Consider the following 20,232-nt stretch of genomic DNA (forward strand, 5'->3'; position numbering starts at 1 on the left):
CAGCCTGCATGGCCTCCAGGAACAGCCCTGGTCGAACAGCTGTAGGACACCACCAGCCTGCAGTTGTTTAACACATGGTTTATTGAGCTGGGTTGAATACATTGCCAGACTGAGCCCCCTCCCCTTGCCAGACCCCAGTGCATCGCGGCAGTTGTGCTCTGGTGGCCACCAGTGTGGGATGAGCAGCCTTGGCTGGCCGGTGGCTTATACACTGGGGGAAGGTGGGGGAACCAAAACCCCTTCCTGAGCAGTCCCAGGCATAACCTGCCACCGTGGGGCTCTTCTGAATGATGGAAGAATGAATCCGCTGTGCCGTGTTCTCCCCATGGCAGGCAACAGAGAGCGTGAGTGAAAGCCCCCTTAAAGCAGGGATGTGTAGGATTGGCACACTGATGTCCCATCTCCTGTCCCTGCCTGCCCAAGGAGCCACAGATCAGCTGTGTCCCAGCAAGCTGCCACTTTCCATCCATGTGCACGAGGGGATGGGGACAGGCAGGTGATGTTCAGCACAGAGAGGAAGGAGGTTTAGCTACAAGCCAGTGCTCAGCATACACACGCAGGATCACGGATCGCTTTGGGGCATGGCAGGTGCGCCCGTGCAGAGCTGTGCAACCACGGGTAGAGGAGCCAAGAGCTGCTCACACCTTTGGAAGTGCTGGATCACAGCTCAGGACCGTGTTGTTGGGTCTGAGGCAACCAGAGTTCGGGTACAGCTGCCGCAGGAGAGACTCCAAGCCTTCTCCAGAGCAATCCTTTGGGATCTGTGGCAGTGGAGCTGCCAGGGCTCAGAGCAGGAGCAGGGAGCAGCGATGGATATTCTGGTGGAGGGGTAGCTGGGACTGGTGAGCCACCAGTGCCCACCCCAAAAACAAGAGCAGTGTAGGGTGGACAGAAGGACCATTTCACAGGAAAGGCCCTGCGGCTCAGTGTGGCCCCAGCTCTGGGCTAGTGCTGTGGGCTGATGTGGAAGCACCAAGACACAGGCTGGGGCTGAACTTGGTGGCTCAGGTGACTGGGATGCAATTCCCAGGCAGCCACTGCCCCCAGGGAGGGGACACTTTTCCTCCCAGAGACCTGCAATTCACATTCACAGAGGCACCCGGGTACCTCAGCTCCAGCAGCTCCCCTGTTCTCCCAGGTCAGCTGGGGTGGAGCTGCCAGGGCCTGGTCTGGGGCAGCAGGGGCCCTGGCCTGTGCACGAGGCCTCAGTAGTAGGCACCGAGAAGGGTGGAGACCTTGTGCAGGAGCTCCTTGTGGTTGGCGTGCAGGGGGATCCTCTTGTCCAGCACCTGCCAGCGGATGCACAGCTCCGGGTCACAGCCCTGGAGGAACTGCGAGGGGACAGATGTCACACGTGTGCTGCTGGCAGGGGCCGTGCCAGCCACGCTCCACTGCACCTCTAATCCCCAGCCTCCTCCCTTTGAGGCACGCATTGAGGTGCCACCCCATGAACATCCAGCTGCCACACTGTGTTCATCCCGGTGTTCCTCCCCCACCACGTGCAGCCAGAAAATCCCAGTCCAGTGGAGATCTGGGTCTGGAGATGTGGCTCCTGTGGCCCAGGCCCGCTGTGAGGCAGGGAGCCCACGAGGGGACAGCCCCTCACCGAATTCAGCCGCTTCATCTCCACGTCGTTCTGGGTGTCGAAGTGCACGCTGATGGCCACCGTCTCCACCCAGGCGTTGTCTGTGTTGCGTGGGTCGTCGAGGTACCCCCTGTGTACCTGTGCATGGGGATGCCACCTGAGCAGCCCTGAGCGCCTCTCAGAGGGCACCCTGGGGCCCTGGGGGTGGGTGGGCATCGCCCTGCAGGTCTCTGTCCTGCTGGAGAGCGGAGCCCTCTCCCGCTGGAGCTGTGCGTAGTCACTGCTGCAGGCACAGACTTTGGAGTGGGCAGCCCTCCCCCGGGGTCTCTGGGCTGCTCCCTGGCCCCCACACATGAATTGTGGCACATCTCCACCTCTCCCAGCCCCTCCTCTCCGGTGGGAGCAGTGGCCAAGAGGTGATGCACCCTGCCCCTGTACCCTGGGCCACCCATGTGACACCATGATGTCCACACGTCCCCGTGCCAGGGTGATGCCCACGTGCCCCCGCAGCACTGAACCCTCCTGACCCGACACCCCAGGGACAGCTGTGTCCCCCCACCTCAGTGCCTTGCTTCAGCAGGTTCTGGAACTGGGGCCAGAACTCCCGGCGCAGGATCCACTTGAGCTTCAGTGGCAGCGTCTCGCCCGGCTCCAGTGACCCCTGTGCCAAAGCAGATGTCACCCGTGGGGCCATCAGCACGCTCCAGCCTCCCTCCCCGCCACCAGCGTGGCCATCTCTGTCTGCCTGCTATCCACTGCAGAAGGTACCACAAGGTCTGCTGGTGCCTCCCATCCTCCCTCTCCTGCCCAAAGCCCTCGGCTCTGCCCGAGCAGATGTCTGCGTTTGCCCGATTCAATGGCTGCCAAGGGTGCTCTGCCAAAGGCTTAACGGGCTCACATGGAGGACGTGAGGATTGGAGCCGTGGAGGGGAAGGAGGGAGAGGCAGGACAGCGGGTCAGGTGAGTGGGTGAATGTGAGGGAGCACTGCTCCCCCAGCAGCCCTGGTGTGCTGGTGCTCTGCAGGTGGGGCAGAGGTCCCTCCTCAGCCACAGCTGCAGCACACACCTGTGATTCCCCCTTTTCTGTGGGATTCCCTTCCCCTTCCCCTTCCCCTTCCCCTTCCCTTCCCTTCCCTTCCCTTCCCTTCCCTTCCCTTCCCTTCCCTTCCCTTCCCTTCCCTTCCCTTCCCTTCCCTTCCCTTCCCTTCCCTTCCCTTCCCTTCCCTTCCCTTCCCTTCCCTTCCCTTCCCTTCCCTTCCCTTCCCTTCCCTTCCCTTCCCTTCCCTTCCCTTCCCTTCCCTCCCCATCTCCTCAGCTCCTTCTGCCCCAGCCCTTACCCCAGGCAGAGCCCACACATCTGACAGAGGGTATTGGGCCACCAGGACTTCCAGCATCTTCTTCAGGCTCTTCCTTATGATGGACCCATCCAAGTTCCTCCTCCAGCTGTGAGGGAGGCCCCTGTCATACTGCAGCTGGACGTGGCTCCCCTCTGCCCAGCAGAGGCCACGCTGGCAGTGTGGGGTCTGGCCAGGTCTCTGAGGTGACCCCAGGGCCCCTTTCCCACCCCACAGGATTCACTCACCGGGTCACGACAGGGTGCAGGGCGTGGTTGGGCCCGAAGCAGTGCAGCCTCCCTCGGCCTCGCAGCCCCGTCCTGCCCATGGGGTTCCTGCCGGGGTGAGAGCCAGGGGCTGGGGCAGCGCCCGACGCCCTCTGTGCAGCCCTACAGCACCTCCCCACCATGCATCCCACGTCTTTCGGGGTGTTTTCTGAGGGGTCAGCCCTAAGGACGGCACGTGCAATTACCCCTGCCCCACCATGGGGAAGTGGGAATGGAGTGGGAGTGCCCAGGCACCCCAGGCCTCTCCGTGTGCCCGTGCTTTTCCTCCCACCCAGCTCCCAGCTCCCGTGGCGGTGGCACTCACAGTGGCAGCCCGTCCTGCACGGCGTAGAGCCCGTGGAAGCTCTGCCGGTCGATCAGCCCGTCCATGGTGTTGTAGTTGATCTTCAGGAGAGACTCCAGGGAGCTGCAGGGCGGGAGGCAGCCCGGCAGGGAGGGCTGGCTGTGCCGCCCCGGGAAGGGCTGGAGGACTGGGGAGCCACGGGCGGAGACTCACAGGCTGAAGGGATCCTGCACAGCCAGGTCCTTGTGGTCAGCTGAGTAGGCAGGGGGGTTGTAGAGCGGGAAATCCACCTGCACAAGGCATGGCAGCGTCAGCCCCGCCGCCTGTGCCCCTGCAGCACGCCCCAGGGACACCTCATGGCCCAGTCTCCTCCTCTGCCCAGCATGAGGCATCGCTCCCCAGGAGATGCTCCAGGCTCCGCTGGAGGGCTGACACCCCCATGGAAGCCAGTGCCACAGCCTGTCCCTGACCCTGAGCCAGCGGTGGCTCAGGAAATGCAGAGGTGGGTGGTTGTACCCTCTGTGTCCCACCAAGCGTCCCCAGGCACTCCTAGCCCTGCAGATCCCAGCAGGAATGATGCCCTTTTCTTTGGGGTCACTCAAGCAGTGACTCCGGGAAGCCAACGGTCCCAGGGCTGGGAAGAGCAAGAGCTCTCAAATGGGATGGTGGGTTCCTCTCCCCACCACTGTCAGGATGTGCCTCAAGCCTCCTCCTCCCAGCCCCACTGCCCAGCCCCACAGCTCCTACCTCCCAGGGCACCTTCTCATCCGGCACAGGGAAGCGGAGAGTGTGGGACCCTGGATACAGGAGGTGTCGGGCAAGCACGTGGTACGGCGGCCGGCTCTCCTCGGGTTTCCCCTCCAGGTCAATCTCCTTGGTGTCCAAGGCTTCGGAGGAGCCTGTGAGGCAGACACAGACAGCAGGGTCCCACAGAGCAGAGCGCCAAGTCCGGCGCTGAGGGCTGGGGCTCTGCTGAGGGGGCTGGCTGGGTATCTCCAGGGGGGTGTTGGTGTTCCCTGGCGTGTCCTGGATTAAACCCCAGAGAGGATGGGAATGGACTCAGGAGGGGCGGGATGACCTCCAGGACCAGAGGAACCTCTGCCTCACTGCTTGACAGGGGGTGTGAGGGGCCCCGGGCTGTGCTGGTGCCCTGGGGAGGATCAGTCCGTGCTTACCCATGGGCGGCACATCCTCGCCTGAGCTGAAGCCATTGCCCCGCAGAGCCTGCATCATCCACCTCAGGGCCTGGGCGCTCTGGTGCACCTGCAGGGCACAGGAGAGGGTCACTCCCAGCCCCGCTGTCCCCCGAGTCCCACGGGATCCAGCCCTGGCAGGAGGCACCGCTGCCCTAGGCGCTGACTGCCGCGCCCTGCGGGCAGAGTGATCCCGGCTGTGTCCTGATGTTGGCCTTGGAAAACCTTCTCCAGGGAAATATTTTTACAACGCAGGTGGAAAGGGAGATAGAAGGAGGATGTGCCAAGGCTGGGCTGGCTCCCTGGGCACCCCACTGCCCATGCAGCTCCAGAGGGAGGGGACAGAGAGTCTCTGTCTCCAGGAGGTCTGGAGAGCCCTCTCAGGCCAAGGAGAAGAGCTGGGTCAGCTCTGACTCTTTGGGTGACTGCTGGAGGCAGTGGCCCATCCCACCACCTCCCACCTGCATCCTGTTCACTTTGGACTCAAACAGAACTTTTCCTTATAAACCTTTTCCCCTCAGATGCTAATGGCAAGGAAATTCAAACCATCTCAAAGGGTATCGATTCAGAGAGATTCTGTGTTCTGGTTCAATTGACTCAGCCCCTGGGAAAATTCCACCTTTCTTGGTGCCCTGGTTTCGCCTCACCTGGTCCTCCAGAGAGCCCAGTCTTTGCTCCACTACCCCCGTCCTCTTCACCCGGTCCAAGTCCAGCAGCTCCGCCAGTACATCGACCCTGGAGAGGCAGTGCAGGCTGGAGCACCCTCAGCAGCCACCCCTGCACTGATCCCAACTCTTCCTTGCCCAGGACACAGGGACAAGAAGGAGCAGCCGTACCTCTGCGCAATGTCCCGGATCATCTGCTCCGTGTTCTGCTTCTCCTGGCACTGCTGGTGCTGCAGGTAGTTCTCCTTCAGGTACATCTCCCACGAGAGAAGAGCAGCTTCTTCGTTCTTCTCCAGCTTCTCCTCTGCCGAAGGAAGGGGACGGCGGCGCTGTCGCATCTCTGGGGGTCCTGAACCCCAGGGCCACAGCCCGTAAGCCCAGCCCTGCGTGGTGCCACGGCCTGAGGAGGGGGCAGAGGGCAGGAGGGGGACGCTGGTCCTCACTGAGCTTGTGGTGCGAGGCCGGCCGGCGGAGCAAGCCGCGGCGGAGCAGGAGCTGCAGGTGGTTGAGCAGGATGAGGGGTGGGGGCGCGGGCGGGCGGCCGTGGTACTCCTCGATCAGGTCGTGCCGCTGGAACTTCCAGATCTGGTCCGTGTGCTCCTGCACCTGCTGGAAGGTGTAGCTGGGGCAGAGCCCAGGTGTCAGCCGTGCCGTGGGGATGAGGGGGACGGCACATCGTGTCTGAGCGGCGTCCCAGCTCTACCCAACTCCCTCGGCAGCCCTGAGCCGCAGCTACTTCTACCGCATCTATAATCCCCAGGCGGGATCTCACCACTTCCACCACGTCTAGAGCCCCCCAGACTCACTTGAACATGGCAATGAGGAGGTTGAGGAGGAGGATGTTGGTGAAGAGCAGGTACAGGCACAGCAGGATGACCGTCAGCCACTCTGGGAAGATGGGTTTCTTGTTGTCCGCGTTTGTCTCCGGGCACTTGGGCTTGTAGGGGTCGGTGCCATTGGGGCTGCACTGGTCGATGTTGAAGTTGACCCCTGTGGGAGAGCACAGCGTGACTCCCTGGTGGCCAAAGCCCGGGTGTCCTGGGGAGCACGTTCTGCCCTCAGGAAGCAGCCGGCATCCAGGGAGCTTAGCGCCAGGCAGGGATTTGGTCTCCATCTGCGCCATCCCAGGTGTTCACTGCCAGCTCTGCGGGACTTCCGTGGGCCAGCGCGGCGTGAGCTTGGTACGTCGGCTGTGTCACCGCCACCCCGCTCGTGCTGTCACAGGCCGGCGTCCCTTACCGTCGATGTAGGAGGGAATCTGCCCGAAGATGGTCAGGTAGGAATGGTAGACCACGCCGCGGAAAAGCCACTCCACGCGTTCCTCGTTGTGGATCAGGATAGCCTGCTTGGCCACCCCGAAGGACACCACCCACACCGCCAGCAGGAAGAGAAAGAAGAAGACGTCCTTCATCTGCAAAGACAGAGGGGAGGGAGAGCTGTGTCCTGGAGCAAGCCCTGCCCCAGGATGGGATGACATGAGTGGCATATCCAGCTGCTCCAGCAGGACATTCCAGCATCACCCCAGCAGGACAGAGGGGAGCTCTCACCATGCGCTTCACAATGATGATCTTGGGCCCCAGTGTTTTACTGACTGTGAAAATGTGCATCAGGCGCAGGCAGAAAATGATAAAAGCCAGGGACAGTATGATGCGCCCAGGATATAATGTTGATGGGATCAGCCTGGAGACAGAAGAGAGGAGAGAAAGCACCTCAGTGCCACCATAGAACCATCTAGAATAATTTATGTTGGAATTACTGAGAGGGAGGTGAGGCCCTGGCACAGGTTCCCAGAGAAGCTGTGGCTGCCCCTGGATCCCTGGAAGTGTTCCAGGCCAGGTTGGACAGGGCTTGGAGCAACCTGGGATGGTGGAAGGAGTCCCTGACCATGGCATGGGGTGGAACTTTAAGGTCCCTTCCAAGCCAAACCATTCTGAGATTCTGTGATTCTATGAAAATACTGTTGAGCTCTGCAGCTCACCTGCAAGTCAGCCCTGCGATGAAGACTAGGATGGCACAGATATCCAGCTTATTCCAGAAATCCTTGATGTACAGGGAAGCCATTTTCACAACCCCGAGTCCATCTGGATCATACAACAGCTGTTGGGGAGAGAAAAGGGGCTGGGTGGGAGATACTCATGTGCTTCATGGAGGGGAGAGACCACGCAGATCATCTGGCCATCACTGGGCACCCTCGCTGACCCAAAGGTAACCTGAGCCTGTGGAGTTCCTCTAGGGGCATAGGAGGAGCACGGGAACACCTGGGAAGGAACACGGGGACACCTGGGACATTGGGGCTCTTGGGGCTGGAGGAGAAAGGCACTGAGATGTTGAAGCAAAAGCTGAAAAATCTCAAATGTCAAGCAACACCTGGAAATCCCGCTGGGAGTTCACCCAAAGGATGAGTTCCCTCCATCTCCTGACATTCCCAAGCAGCAGACACCTTCTGGGAAAAGCCCGCCAGCCCTACAGCATTTTCTTCTGCAGATATGCAGGGCCAAGCCAGGTGCAGCCAAGGAGGAACCCTGGCCTCAGGGATGGGGCATCTGGTGGTTCCACGTCCTGGGACCTCTCGGCAGGGGTGGTGACACGAGAAGCATGGGACCATGAGCCGTGTGGGAGCTCCCGGGAGCACCCAGGGGTCTCTCCTCCCCTGCCACCCCCCGGCCCCAGCTCTGCCTGCCACACCTGGCGGGTCTCCTCGCACACCAGGGAGAAGAGCCAGAAGTAGATGAGGTATTCCCGCCAGGACGGCACCGGCTGGAAGTCAACCATCAGGACGTACGCGAAGAGCAGGAGGAAGGTGAAGTAGGAGAGGATGTTCATGAGGAAGATGACGATGGGTGCCGTGAAGAAGGCTCGGAGGCGCGCCAGGCAGCCCATGGGCTGCAGCCTCTTCTCCCTGCTGGGGGCAGGCACGGATGTGGGCTCGGCTGCCCGGGGAGATGCCACGGCAGCCACAGCGGGAGGCTGGAGGAAACCCCCGCTCTGCCTCAGCGCACGTGTGTACCTGAAAGCGATGAGGTTGGTGTAGAGCAGGGGGAAGAACAGCATGCACGTAATCACCCTCCAAAGGTCGTTGTCCACAGACAGCTTTCCCCACCAGACCTTGGTTAGAAAAGCCTGTGAAGAGGGAGAGAGGAGTGCTGGTTACAGAGGACAAAGGACAGAGCCCCACAGCTACCCACGAGGAACTCTGGATCCTGGGGACACTTGGGCACATTCCCTCCAAGGACCGCTGCTGGGAGCCCACCTGGACACCCCCATGGGACACAAAATTCATGTTCTTGGCCTCCAACGCCAGCTGCAGACAGGTTGTCTTCCCCCAGGCTTCAGAGACGCGGGTGAGAAGCTTCTGGGCTCTCTCTTCATCCTTGCGGTAGCAGTCTGTGAACACGCCTGGAAGGGCCGGGACCAGGAAGACGAGGCTGAGCTCTGAGGCAGGCAGCCACAGAGCCATCCTTCCGAGCAGGATCAGGACACTGCACCACACAGCGCTACCCCCCCTGCTCCCACCACCAGTGGGCACGGCCGTGGGAGCAATAATCCCCAACCGTGAGGATGGGACCCTCATTTCTCACCCCCAGACACCTCCTGGGTGAAGCTGACCAGCCCCACGGGGTGCAGGAACAGCTCTGGGGTGTGGGAGCAGCTTTGGGGTGCAGGAGCAGCTCTGGGGTGCTGCTGCCCTCCTGCTCACCGATTGCCTTGTGCTCGTACTCCTCGGCCAGGGCCAGCATGTCATCCGTGGTGTCCGTGTCCTCCTCCTCCTTGGCCAGCTCCTTCAGGATTTTGCTGCAGGCCAGTGCAGCCGCCATGCAGTCCTGGCTCTGGCACAGAAGAGGATAAGGAAAGCATGGACAATCTGCCTGTCAAGTCCCAGAAGTCTGGGCAAACCCTCCCCAGCTCCCACAGGAGGGAAGGAGGGTGTCCCTAACAGAGGGGTGCTCAGGGTGGACAGCTTGCCGTGACAAGGGCTGAGCCACGCTCGCCTCTGGATAACCCACTGCCATGGGGAATATGGGAACAACCCTGCCCTCTTTGTGGGATGGGACAGAGTGACTCCTTGGCACCTTCGCCGTGCCACCAGCTACACTGCCTCTTGTCCTGGAATGCTGTTTTTGAGTGGAAACCCTCTCCACCCAGCCGCCACGTCCCTGTGGGCTCTCGCAGCCTGACCAGCCCGCTTCTGGCCCAGCACATCCCCTCTACCTGTTTTGGCCAGGAAGGGAGCGGTCTGGCCTCATGGTGTGGCTGGGGGTGACATTAAGAGCCCAGGGTGACTAGCTGGCTCCTGTTTGGCTGGGGTCAGGCTCAGGACAGCTCTCCCATTCTCCCAAATCCCAGCAGGTTCCGCCGTTCCCCTCGGGGCTGAGGGACATGGAGGTTTGGCTCCATGTGAGCCCCTCAGCTGTGAGCAGAGCTCTGGGCTGTGATACCTGGGCCCAGATGATTTCTGCCAGCTCCCTGCGGTTCTGGACCACGGCCCAGATGAGCAGGTCCCGCACAGGGTCCATGGTGAAGGTGACTCGGCCAGCAGAGCGCTTGTAGAGGGACCGAAGGCTGGACCCCTGCACCTGCGAGGTGTGCGAGGCTCAGACCGGCTCCCTCAGCACCCAGGCGCTCAAACCCCAGGTGCTGCCCCCACCACCCACGGAAAGGGCTTTGCCCAGGTAGAGGAGTGGCCAAGACTGGACTCATCCCGTGGATTTCACTTTATCTAGGGCTGGGATCAGGTGGAGCTGTGCACCCACCCCTGCAGCATCACACACCCACGCCGTGCTACCGGTGCAGGAATTGCACCTGGAGTGCAGGGCAGGTGGCTCGGGCAGGGCTTTAAGGCGCTTCCAGTGCGAATTTTGAGCAGGTGAGGGGACAGAGACCCATCTGCATCCTCCAGGACAGCCCCTGAGGCAGCGTCCCCCCGTGCCGCCCCCCTGCCAGTGGCTCCCCTGGAGGTGCGTACGTTCAGCTTGATGTGCGGCACGGGGATGGAGAGCCGGGGCCGCTCCGTGTGCTTGGGCTTGGGGTACAGCGGCTGCGTGGAGCAGCCCAGCAGCTCCCGCAGCACCTGGGAGACGTGGTGCATCTGGAGCCTCGGCGCTTTGGAGCCGGCCGTGTGCTCCCTCTCCTCCAGCAGCACCTTCTGCAGCTTGCTGTGGAACAGGCAGGATGGGGCCAGGTTGTCGTAGAGGTAAACCAGGGTGTCCCAGGTGACAAAGTCCTTGAGACGCACTCCCTGCTCCAGGAACAGCTTCACAAACTCCGGCTTGTTGGAAATGAGGGCGGCTGCCATCACGGGGTGGAGATCTGAGGGCTGGCAGGCCAGAGGCAGAGGTGAGGGGCTCCGTGGTCTCAGAGCAGGACCCTGCTATGCTCCTCACTTGGGGAGAGATTTTATCTCTGAGCACATGAAAGGTCTTTGGATGTGAAAAGAGCGTGTGGCATGCACTAAAACTTGTGGGCCGTCCCCAGGGGCTTAGAAGAGGGCACACTTCTCTGGCAGGGGAGCCCTCTGCCCCCTTGGCTGCTGGGCAGAGGGATGGGTAGGGTAGAGACCACCTATCCCAGGTTCCTGAATATCACAAAACCACAGGATTGTTTAGGTTGGAAGCTCGTCTTGTTCCAATCCCCTGCACCTTGCAGGTGTCCAGGTTGCCACAGCTTGACCTTCAGCATTTCCAGGATGGGGCATATGTCCTCAAATGTTTCACTTTTGGGTTCCTAGCTCCCACCAGCCCTTCCCAGTCTCATCAAAGGTGTGTGAGCTGGGGGAACCCAAAGTGTTGACTCAAATAGGAAAATCCCTTCCAAATCCCACAGCCCCATCAGAAAGGACAGACAGCCCTGCTCAGCCTCAACAGCAGGATCAGGCATGGGCTGGCAGGGCTGGCCCCACTCTGAAACAAGGTATGAGCAGGGAAGCGCCAGGCTGGGTGAGATGAGGTGAGAGACAAATTGCTGTTGGAGCAGCGACCACAGGGCAGAGCTGTCAAGAGGTACTTTGGGTTCTAGGAGGGTCTTTAAAAACACTGGTTTTGAAAAAAACCCAATTGTCTTCGTGTGTGCTTAGCTCTGCTTTGGGCTTTTGAGAGCATTTCTGAGGAACAGCCCCTGTTAATGCACTGGGAGCTCAGGGTCCAGGAGAAATCCCTTTAAAACTCTCCCCAGGCGCAGCCAAGGTGAGAAGTGCCCTCCATCCCCGCAGACCTGGCAGGCTGTGAGCCTGACCAGACGAGCAGCACAGCTACGGCCGTACCTTCCAGTCGTGGTCATCTGTGAAGATCTCGCTTCGGGCAATGTCCACCCTGTTCCAGGCCACAGCCAGCTTCAGCTGGTGGTCCCAGTTCTCACGGCCAAAGTGGTCCTGGTTTCGGGATGCTGCGTGCAAAGCGCGGGTGTTAGAGCAGAGGATCATCCAGAGGGAAGATTCCACGTGGAGACCTCCTTGGATGCGTGGCCCTTTGGATAATCACCTCTCCCCAGTAACAAGGTCTGGGGACTTCTTTGGTGGCCCCATAAGTCAAGGAGCGGTCGGAGGTGACTTGACCCCCTCCTGCTCTCCTTGCCCCATCCTCCCAGGGAGGCCCCCACCCCTCACCTTTGAAGAGGGCCTGGAGGATGGCCACATCCACGTCCTGCTGGCCGTATTTGCCCTCTCTGAAGATGGTCAGGAGCTGCCGGCTCCGCACTATGTCTTGGATCTGCGAGGAGAGCCGTGGGCAAGCAATGAGCAGCAGCATCTCCTCCCTGCTGCCTCCCGGGCCCCTGCACCGTGCAGGGCAGCTCCTCACTCCCCTCCACGCCTGCAGACCCCCCGTGCTGTGTCCTCCATCATGGGCCGGTCACAAACACTCCCCCTCTGCCCAAAGGGAGCAGGCAGTGGAGGAGCAGAGCTTGAGCCCTTGGGGTGCCCAGCAGGACAATGATGAGGATGGCTGGGGCAGAGGAGGGTGAAACTTCCCGCAGGGACCCTTGGTGCTCGTAGGCCAGGACCCTCGGGACGTCTTTGGCCTCCCAAAGCTCAGAGGAGCCTGCAAGGCACTCACCTTCTTGGTCCACTCCACCAGTTTGCTCTCAGTGAAGAGCTCGTAGGTGTCGTGGAAGAGGACGCTCAGTTTCTTCTGGATCAGGGCGATGGTTATCTTGGCCACGGGCAGGTTGGCCACCTGCGCGATGACATCGGCCACGCGCCCAGACCCTTCCACAACCACACAGGGGGTCCCGTTGGTGATGGCATTGTAGATGGTCTGCAGCGGAGCGGGGAGGTTGGTCTGGATCCCACCCAGACACCTGCAGACCCTCTCTGAGCCTGGGACCCCAGTGCTGCTCCCAGCGCCCCTGTCAGCGGAGCAGCACCCCCGGAAGGAGCTGTCCCTCCTTCGCCCCATCCCCTCAGCTTGCCACGAGCCGCTCCTTACATCGAGAGTCCCAGGGCCTCCTTCCAGCACCACACACACGATGGGGATCTTGATGGCAACACCTGCAGGGAAGCAAAGCCCAGGGTCACCTTCCCAAAGGGCCGATGCCCCCATAGTCTGAGTGGTGGAGGGTGAAAGGCAAGGTGGGAGCGCTGTCCCTGACATGCCAGGCTTCAGGGGAGGGGAGCAAATCCACGCCCGGTGATTGTCTGGCATGGCAGGTCAGACACGTGGTGGGATTTTTTGGGGGTGTTCTGTGCAGGGCAAGGAGTTGGACTTGAGGATCCTTATGGGTCTCTTCCAGCTCAGGGAATTCTGGGATTCTGTGAGCATGTGTGTGCATGTGTTATGACAGGAGATCATTTGCACAGTGAGAAGATGATGCCTGGAAGCTCCCTCGGGCTCTGGCCCTTTGCGGGGAATGACTTCCCCTGATCAGCTCAGCATCACGAGGTTTGGGGACTCCTTTAGTGATCCCCACAAGTCTGGCAGAGAAAGGTTCTCTGATCTGTGTTGTGGAGGAACCAGGTTCCACATTTATCACGGCAGTCCTCTCAGACCCTGTGGCTGGATCCTCTGGGGAAGCCACAGCCTCTTGCTGGAGCCCAGGAAGGACACCATTCCAGGGGCATGGCCCATCCCTGCCTCAGGCCGGGCTGTATGTTGCCGTTACCTCCTTTCACCTTGGTCTGCTCTGAAATGAACTTCTCCAGCCTGGTCCTCAGGGGGATTTCCACGCCGTACCTCCCGTGGGTCCCGTCATCCACCAGGATGAAGTGGGAATGGTTGCTGTCCAGGCACGACAGGCTGCCTTGGTTCTCCTCATCCAGCACATACTCGGCAGGAAAGCCCCCCTGTAAGGTGCAGGAGACACTCTGGGAGAAGCCTGGCAGAGGAGCAGCAGATGGCCAAAGTAACCAGCACGTGGGGACAGGAATGGGTCAGCACACAGGGACAGGAATGGGTCAGCACGTGGGGACAGGAATGGGTCAGCACACAGGGACAGGAATGGGTCAGCACATGGGGACAGGAATGGGTCAGCACATGGGGACAGGAATGGGTCAGCACACAGGGACAGGAATGGGTCAGTACATGGGGACAGGAATGGGTCAGCACGTGGGGACAGGAATGGGTCAGTATGTGAGGACAGGAATGGGTCAGCACACAGGGACAGGAACGGGTCAGGACGTGGGAACAGGAATGGGTCAGTGTGTGGGGACAGGAATGGGTCAGCACCTGGGGACAGGAATGGGTCAGCACCTGGGGACAGGAATGGGTCAGCACACAGGGACAGGAACGGGTCAGTATGTGGGGACAGGAATGGGTCAGCACACAGGGACAGGAATGGGTCAGCACACAGGGACAGGAATGGGTCAGCACGTGGGGACAGGAATGGGTCAGCACGTGGGGACAGGAATGGGTCAGTACACAGGGACAGGAATGGGTCAGTATGTGGGGACAGGAATGGGTCAGTACACGGAGACAGGAATGGGTCAGCACACAGGGACAGGAATGGGTCAGCACCTGGGGACAGGAATGGGTCAGCACCTGGGGACAGGAATGGGTCAGTACACAGGGACAGGAATGGGTCAGCACATGGGGACAGGAATGGGTCAGCACGTGGGGACAGGAATGGGTCAGTACACAGGGACAGGAATGGGTCAGCACGTGGGGACAGGAATGGGTCAGTACACAGGGACAGGAATGGGTCAGTATGTGGGGACAGGAATGGGTCAGCACATGGGGACAGGAATGGGTCAGCACACAGGGACAGGAATGGGTCAGCACACGGGGACAGGAATGGGTCAGTATGTGGGGACAGGAATGGGTCAGCACATGGGGACAGGAATGGGTCAGCACCTGGGGACAGGAATGGGTCAGTATGTGGGGACAGGAATGGGTCAGCACACAGGGACAGGAATGGGTCAGCACATGGGGACAGGAATGGGTCAGCACACAGGAACAGGAATGGGTCAGCACACGGGGACAGGAATGGGTCAGTGTGTGGGGACAGGAATGGGTCAGCACACAGAGACAGGAATGGGTCAGCACACGGGGACAGGAATGGGTCAGCACGTGGGGACAGGAATGGGTCAGCACGTGGGGACAGGAATGGGTCAGCACACAGGGACAGGAATGGGTCAGTACATGGGGACAGGAATGGGTCAGCACACAGGGACAGGAATGGGTCAGCACGTGGGGACAGGAATGGGTCAGCACGTGGGGACAGGAATGGGTCAGTATGTGGGGACAGGAATGGGTCAGTATGTGGGGACAGGAATGGGTCAGTACACAGGGACAGGAATGGGTCAGCACACAGGGACAGGAATGGGTCAGTATGTGGGGACAGGAATGGGGCAGTATGTGGGGACAGGAATGGGTCAGCACACAGGGACAGGAATGGGTCAGTATGTGGGGACAGGAATGGGTCAGTACACAGGGACAGGAATGGGTCAGCACACAGGGACAGGAATGGGTCAGTATGTGGGGACAGGAATGGGTCAGTACACAGGGACAGGAATGGGTCAGCACGTGGGCACAGGAATGGGTCAGTATGTGGGGACAGGAATGGGGCAGCACATGGGGACAGGAATGGGTCAGTATGTGGGGACAGGAATGAGTCAGCACATGGGGACAGGAATGGGTCAGTATGTGGGGACAGGAATGGGTCAGTACATGGGGACAGGAATGGGTCAGCACACAGGGACAGGAATGGGTCAGCACATGGGGACAGGAATGGGTCAGCACGTGGGGACAGGAATGGGTCAGTATATGGGGACTGTGTGGCCAGACCATCCCTGTGCCCCCACAGTGCTCATGTCAGCCCTGCCCCATGCTCCACTGGCCCTCACACCCTCAAGAAATCCTCCCAGGAGAAGTACAGAACCTGCTCAAGACATGGGGTAGGGTGGAAGGGCTTCTCAGAAAATACCAGCCTGCGACCATCCCTGGAAGGGCTCACGGCCAGCTTGGGTGGTTCTTGGAGCAGCCTGGTCTAATGAAAGGCTCCCTGCCTGTGGCAGAGGCTGGAACGAGGTGACCCTTCAGGTTCCTTCCGACCCAGACCATTCTAAGGTTCTGTGACCATCACTTCTGGTACGGCTGGGTTTTCCAGGGCTGCCAGCCACAGTGACACCCGGAAGCGCCTGTTCCCACCGTAACCCTTGGCAGGGTTTCCCCAGCAGCCCAGGCACGGGCAAAGCAGCGCCCTGTCCGGCCCGGCCTGGCTCACCATGGGGCAGACGAGGCTCTCCCGGTTGTACACGGTCCCCCAGGTGGCAATGCCGATGGTGACAATCTCGCCCTCCTTGTGGCTGCAGCTCAGGATGAAGTCTCGCACTGCCTCTCCCACCTGTTTCATCACACCGGCGTGGGACCCCCCTGTGATGATCCAGGCTCCTGGGGGTCACAGAGGGGTGTGGGAAGGGAGAGGCTCTGCCCGCAGCGATCTCCCAGCCTCCCCCACATGGCTGTGGGTCCCTGGGGTGCTCCATCCTCCAGAAGTTGGCTCTGCAGCCCTGGCAGCACAGGCGATGCCTTCTTTGGCGCCTCTCTGAGCCTCCTTGCAGTGACTGAGCAGGAGCAGCCCACCCCTGGTGATTGTGGTCCAGGTAGGGACTCACAGATCTCCTAAAACAGCTCAGCACCACCAGAGCAGCCCAACTTGCTGAGCCTGGCGTGGCCAGGTACGATCGCAGGGAGACCTCTTGCATCCAGATTTCCTTTAAAAGTCCCTTTCAACCCAAACTCCTCTATGATTCCGTGATTTTATTATTCTGTGGTCTCTTACCTGTGGTCTGGGCCACCTTGACTAGCCCTTGCCGGAAGATGTTCTTCAGCCTTGGCTTCATGACGAAGTTTTTGGCTCCCCCGGTGACTGAGATGAGCAGGTTGGGCGCGTCGAGGCCCCAGTGCTGTGTCATGAGGTGGTAGATGACCCGTGGCGGGGTATCCGAGGAGACACGCACATACTGCAAAGAAAAGGGATCACGCACACATTTGGGGCATAAACAATGGGGTCAGGGTAACGGGACACCCCCAACACGATTCCTCCTGTCCCACACAAGAGGATTCCCAACAGCATTCCACAGCAGAGTCATGCTGCTGCTGGTCCAGGTCTTTTTCCATGACCCTGCTTCCATCCACTTTTCTTGGAACAAGCATTCCCCAGACATCTAAAGGCAAGGACAGGGAACAGCCACTCCTTGAATCATGAGTCTTGTGGTTTCAGAAAGGGCTTAAGGCTGAGAGGAGGGGTCCTCTCCACCACTTGAGTCACTGTTGCCTTTGGGGCAATCCCACCCTTCCCCAGTGTCCTCTCATTTGAGAGGGAAATACCCCAGCGCATCTGCCGTGGTAAGACCCAAACACCGGCTCCCCACGCACGCACAGAAGGGACAAACAGATCACCTTCCCTATCTTCTGCCCCAGCCCCGTGAAGCTGATATCACCGAAGGCATCCGTTGGCATTTCCTGGATGTGCCTGCTGGGGTCCCATTCCTTCCCCAGGAAGATGGGAGGTTTGGCAGCATCGTCCAGGTGCTGCTCCCTGAGATAGCCACACTCACAAACGACCCTCCTGAAAAACACACCAACAACTTCATTGGGAGCAGCTGGAACCCGAAAGGCAGAGCCCAACCACAGCCTGGACGGGAGGTGCTGTTCTCCTTGGGAACAACACGGGCCACACATCTCCCACCCAGCTGCTCCTCCTTGTGCAGAAACAAGGGAGAAGTTCGGGGGAAAATTAAGGCAAAAAAATCCAGCTATTTCCACCGTTAGAGATTTAGGACAGAAGTATTTAGGATGGAAGTGACTGCCTGCAAAAGCTTTGGGGATGTTTTTCAGCGGGACACAGAATCTCAGCCATGTGATGGCTCACCACATGCTGAAGAAGCAGTTAAAAGGAGGGTTTTGACTCCCTGTGACAGAAAGATGGGATTCCTTGGTGCTGCAGCTTTATCGCTGACCCTCATTTCTGCTCTCCTGAAGGGGAGGGAAGGAGGGAGTGTCTCACTTACCCAGAATCTGATGTCTGGGAGCTTTCCACAAAATATGTGCATTCCTTCTTTCGGATGTTTTCAGGAATCCAGGAGATGAGATTTTCCTGATGGAGGAAGAAAAGCAGCAAGGGGTCAGGGTTTCTGGAAAGAGCCAGAAGTCACGCCAGGAGCCGGACACCGTGGTGATGGGGTGGTTCTTTGGGTGTGAAGGATGAAAGCTCTGTCCCTGTCTGCAAAGGCCAAACCAGATGTACTCCAAGGAGAAAGGATATGAGTGCTGGCCGTGTGCCCCGGAGGTTTTCTGTCTGTCCCTAAAACTAACCTGAGCAGTTGTTAATGCTCCTGTTAATGAGCCGCTCATTAACACATGGTTCATGTGCGTGCCCAACCTCCAGCTCCTCCTGGACTTACCTTTTCATTGCTGCCAGAGGGGAAATGCGCCTTCCGCCTGCTCTTTGAGACGCTGCTACTGCTCTGCTGCAGGTTGGGGACCACCTCGAAGTCGCTCATCTTCCTGGGGTGTGTGGCAGGGTCATCTCCTCTCTCGGGGCACACCTTGTTCAGTTCGGAGGGGAGCACCTTGGCGCACCGGCCGCGCGCGGACATGGCTCCTGCGTCTTGCGCTTCTCAGCCTCCTTTCTCCTGTTCCTAGGCTGGGACCTCCTGAACATCCCCATCCTGAGGGCAGCAGAAGAGAATCTGAGAATCCCAGAATGGTTTGAACTGGGAGGGGCCTTAAAGTTCATGTCCCTCCAGCCCCCTGCCAAGGCAGGGACGGATTCCCCTGGCCCAGGTTCGTCCAAGCCCTGTCCAACCTGGCCTTCAAAGAGGAAAGGATGCCCGTGAACTGGGAGCACGGAGGTGCCCCATCCATCCTTGCCTGGGTGGAGATTGCTCCATGGGAAACCTGCCATCCCCTCGCCACAACCCTGGCACAGGGGCCACGTGTGGCACGCGCCCTCAGCAAGCACCACGCTTCCCCGGGGGAGCCCATGAACGCCCACAAAGTGCCCTGCCGCTTTCAGCCTGCTGGCCTGGAGCTCTCCTCACCTGCTCTCCGCTGCAGGCAGCTGGGATATTTCTGGCAGCAGGGAGAGCAGAAACTAGGTCTCTCGTGTGAGCAGCCTGAGCGTGGCCCTGCATGGAAAATCTGGGGATGTGGACACGCTGGCTGCAGAGAGCCGGTGCTCCTCCGTGGGGGAGTCCTGTGTCCTCTGCAAAGGTGCCCCAGAGCCCCAGGATGCACGTGGGCTCGCTGCAAGCAGGGGCTGCAAAACTCCTGAGCCCCCCTGAACACTCACAGCCCCCTTTGCTGAGGTGGGAGAGCTGCTGGAGCAAAGGTGGAAGTGCTCCTGGGGTCTCTGGAGCCCAAGGGGGATGGTGTCCTCCCAGGACAGCTGGGATTAGGTAACGGAGGAGGCACCAGGCTCAGGTGATGCTCTGCTCAAGCTGTGGGGTCTGTGTTTAATGGGGATTTGTTTTCTACCTTCTTCAAGCCAAATCCTGCATTTCACCCAAGGGTGGGGAGTCCTTGTGGGGACAGGGAGTGCTGATGCTAAACCACGGGGTAACAAGGAAAAGCTATTTTGTCAGCCTCCCTCCTGGGACCTACAGAGCCCCGCTGACCTTGGGCGGCGGATTTTGGCAGACTGGATCTCTGCATCAGCACAACCCCCAGCAGATCTGATTTTTGGAGGAAGAGCAGTAGAAAAACGGCCAAATGCACCCTTAATTCCTGTCTGTGGCCCCACAAAGCAGACAGGCTCGGGGGGGCTTGGGCCCCTTGTGGCCACAAGCAGCTGATAAACCCATGCAGGAAGGGCTCCCACCCCAGGTCCACCAACACCTGGAATACCTGTCCAACCTCCAACACCTGCAATACCTGTCCTTAAGGGCTCGGGGACAAGGACAGCGCCTCTCCCGCGGCACACGCTGCCTGCCTCCCAGTCGGAGGGGGTCGGGTCGTCCCTCGGTGGCACGGGGTGGTCGCAGCACCCACCAGGACGGAGCGCAAGGCTGCAAACTGCCCGAGAGCCTGCCCACCCCTCTGCCCTCTGCCCTGGCACCACCGCGGCCAGGCTGCCCGTACCTTCCCTGCCGCATCCTCCGGCCGCATCACCGGCTCCTCCGCCGCCTCTGGGGCTCAGCCCCGCGTCCCGCGGGTCCGGCGGCTCGTTCTGTCACTGGAGGCGATGAGCGGAGAGCAGGGCAGAGCTGCCCGCAGAGAGGAGGAGGTGGCAGTCGGCTGGCAGCTTCCCAGCAAATCAGGCTGCGGAAGCGATCCCTGCCGAGGAGCTGCAGCGCCCAGGCGAGTCCCGAGTTTGCTGGAGTGGCTGAGTCACTCTCGCTCTTCCCCGCAGCCCCGGCCGGGCGAAGCATCCGCACCCGGACCCCTCCGGGCCGAGGTCCCGAGCCCATCGCTCGGGCTGTCAGAAACGCCCCTGCCTGAACTAAGGCGCAAACG

General features: G+C 60.2%; 1 protein-coding gene across 2 annotated transcripts; it reads right to left on the bottom strand.

Annotated features, from left to right (window-relative positions):
• Nucleotides 1-58: 58 nt before the first annotated feature.
• On the bottom strand, nt 59-20,059 carry TRPM2 (transient receptor potential cation channel subfamily M member 2). Of its 2 annotated transcripts, none has more exons than XM_040074633.2 (33): nt 19,858-20,059; nt 18,180-18,446; nt 17,787-17,872; nt 17,176-17,344; nt 16,556-16,736; nt 15,998-16,164; nt 13,439-13,619; nt 12,766-12,827; nt 12,394-12,594; nt 11,946-12,048; nt 11,604-11,725; nt 10,311-10,661; nt 9,784-9,921; nt 9,045-9,174; nt 8,598-8,743; nt 8,355-8,467; nt 8,033-8,246; nt 7,326-7,444; nt 6,895-7,027; nt 6,587-6,758; nt 6,154-6,337; nt 5,791-5,969; nt 5,519-5,651; nt 5,330-5,417; nt 4,665-4,752; nt 4,237-4,388; nt 3,703-3,779; nt 3,511-3,612; nt 3,168-3,254; nt 2,923-3,028; nt 2,145-2,246; nt 1,607-1,723; nt 59-1,331 (listed from the first exon to the last, which is right to left on the bottom strand). In XM_040074633.2, the coding sequence occupies exons 2-33, from the start codon at nt 18,372-18,374 to the stop codon at nt 1,206-1,208; spliced, it is 4,524 nt and encodes a 1,507-aa protein (XP_039930567.1). In that variant the 5' UTR covers nt 18,375-18,446; nt 19,858-20,059; the 3' UTR covers nt 59-1,205. The 2 variants fall into 2 exon arrangements, with proteins under 2 accessions (XP_039930567.1, XP_039930566.1); XM_040074632.2 differs by having other exon boundaries at nt 8,033-8,249; nt 19,858-20,058.
• Between the last annotated feature and the right edge of the window lie 173 nt (nt 20,060-20,232).

This window comes from Hirundo rustica, chromosome 10 (genome assembly GCF_015227805.2).
Source record: "Hirundo rustica isolate bHirRus1 chromosome 10, bHirRus1.pri.v3, whole genome shotgun sequence".
In the NCBI taxonomy this organism is placed as follows: domain Eukaryota; kingdom Metazoa; phylum Chordata; class Aves; order Passeriformes; family Hirundinidae; genus Hirundo; species Hirundo rustica.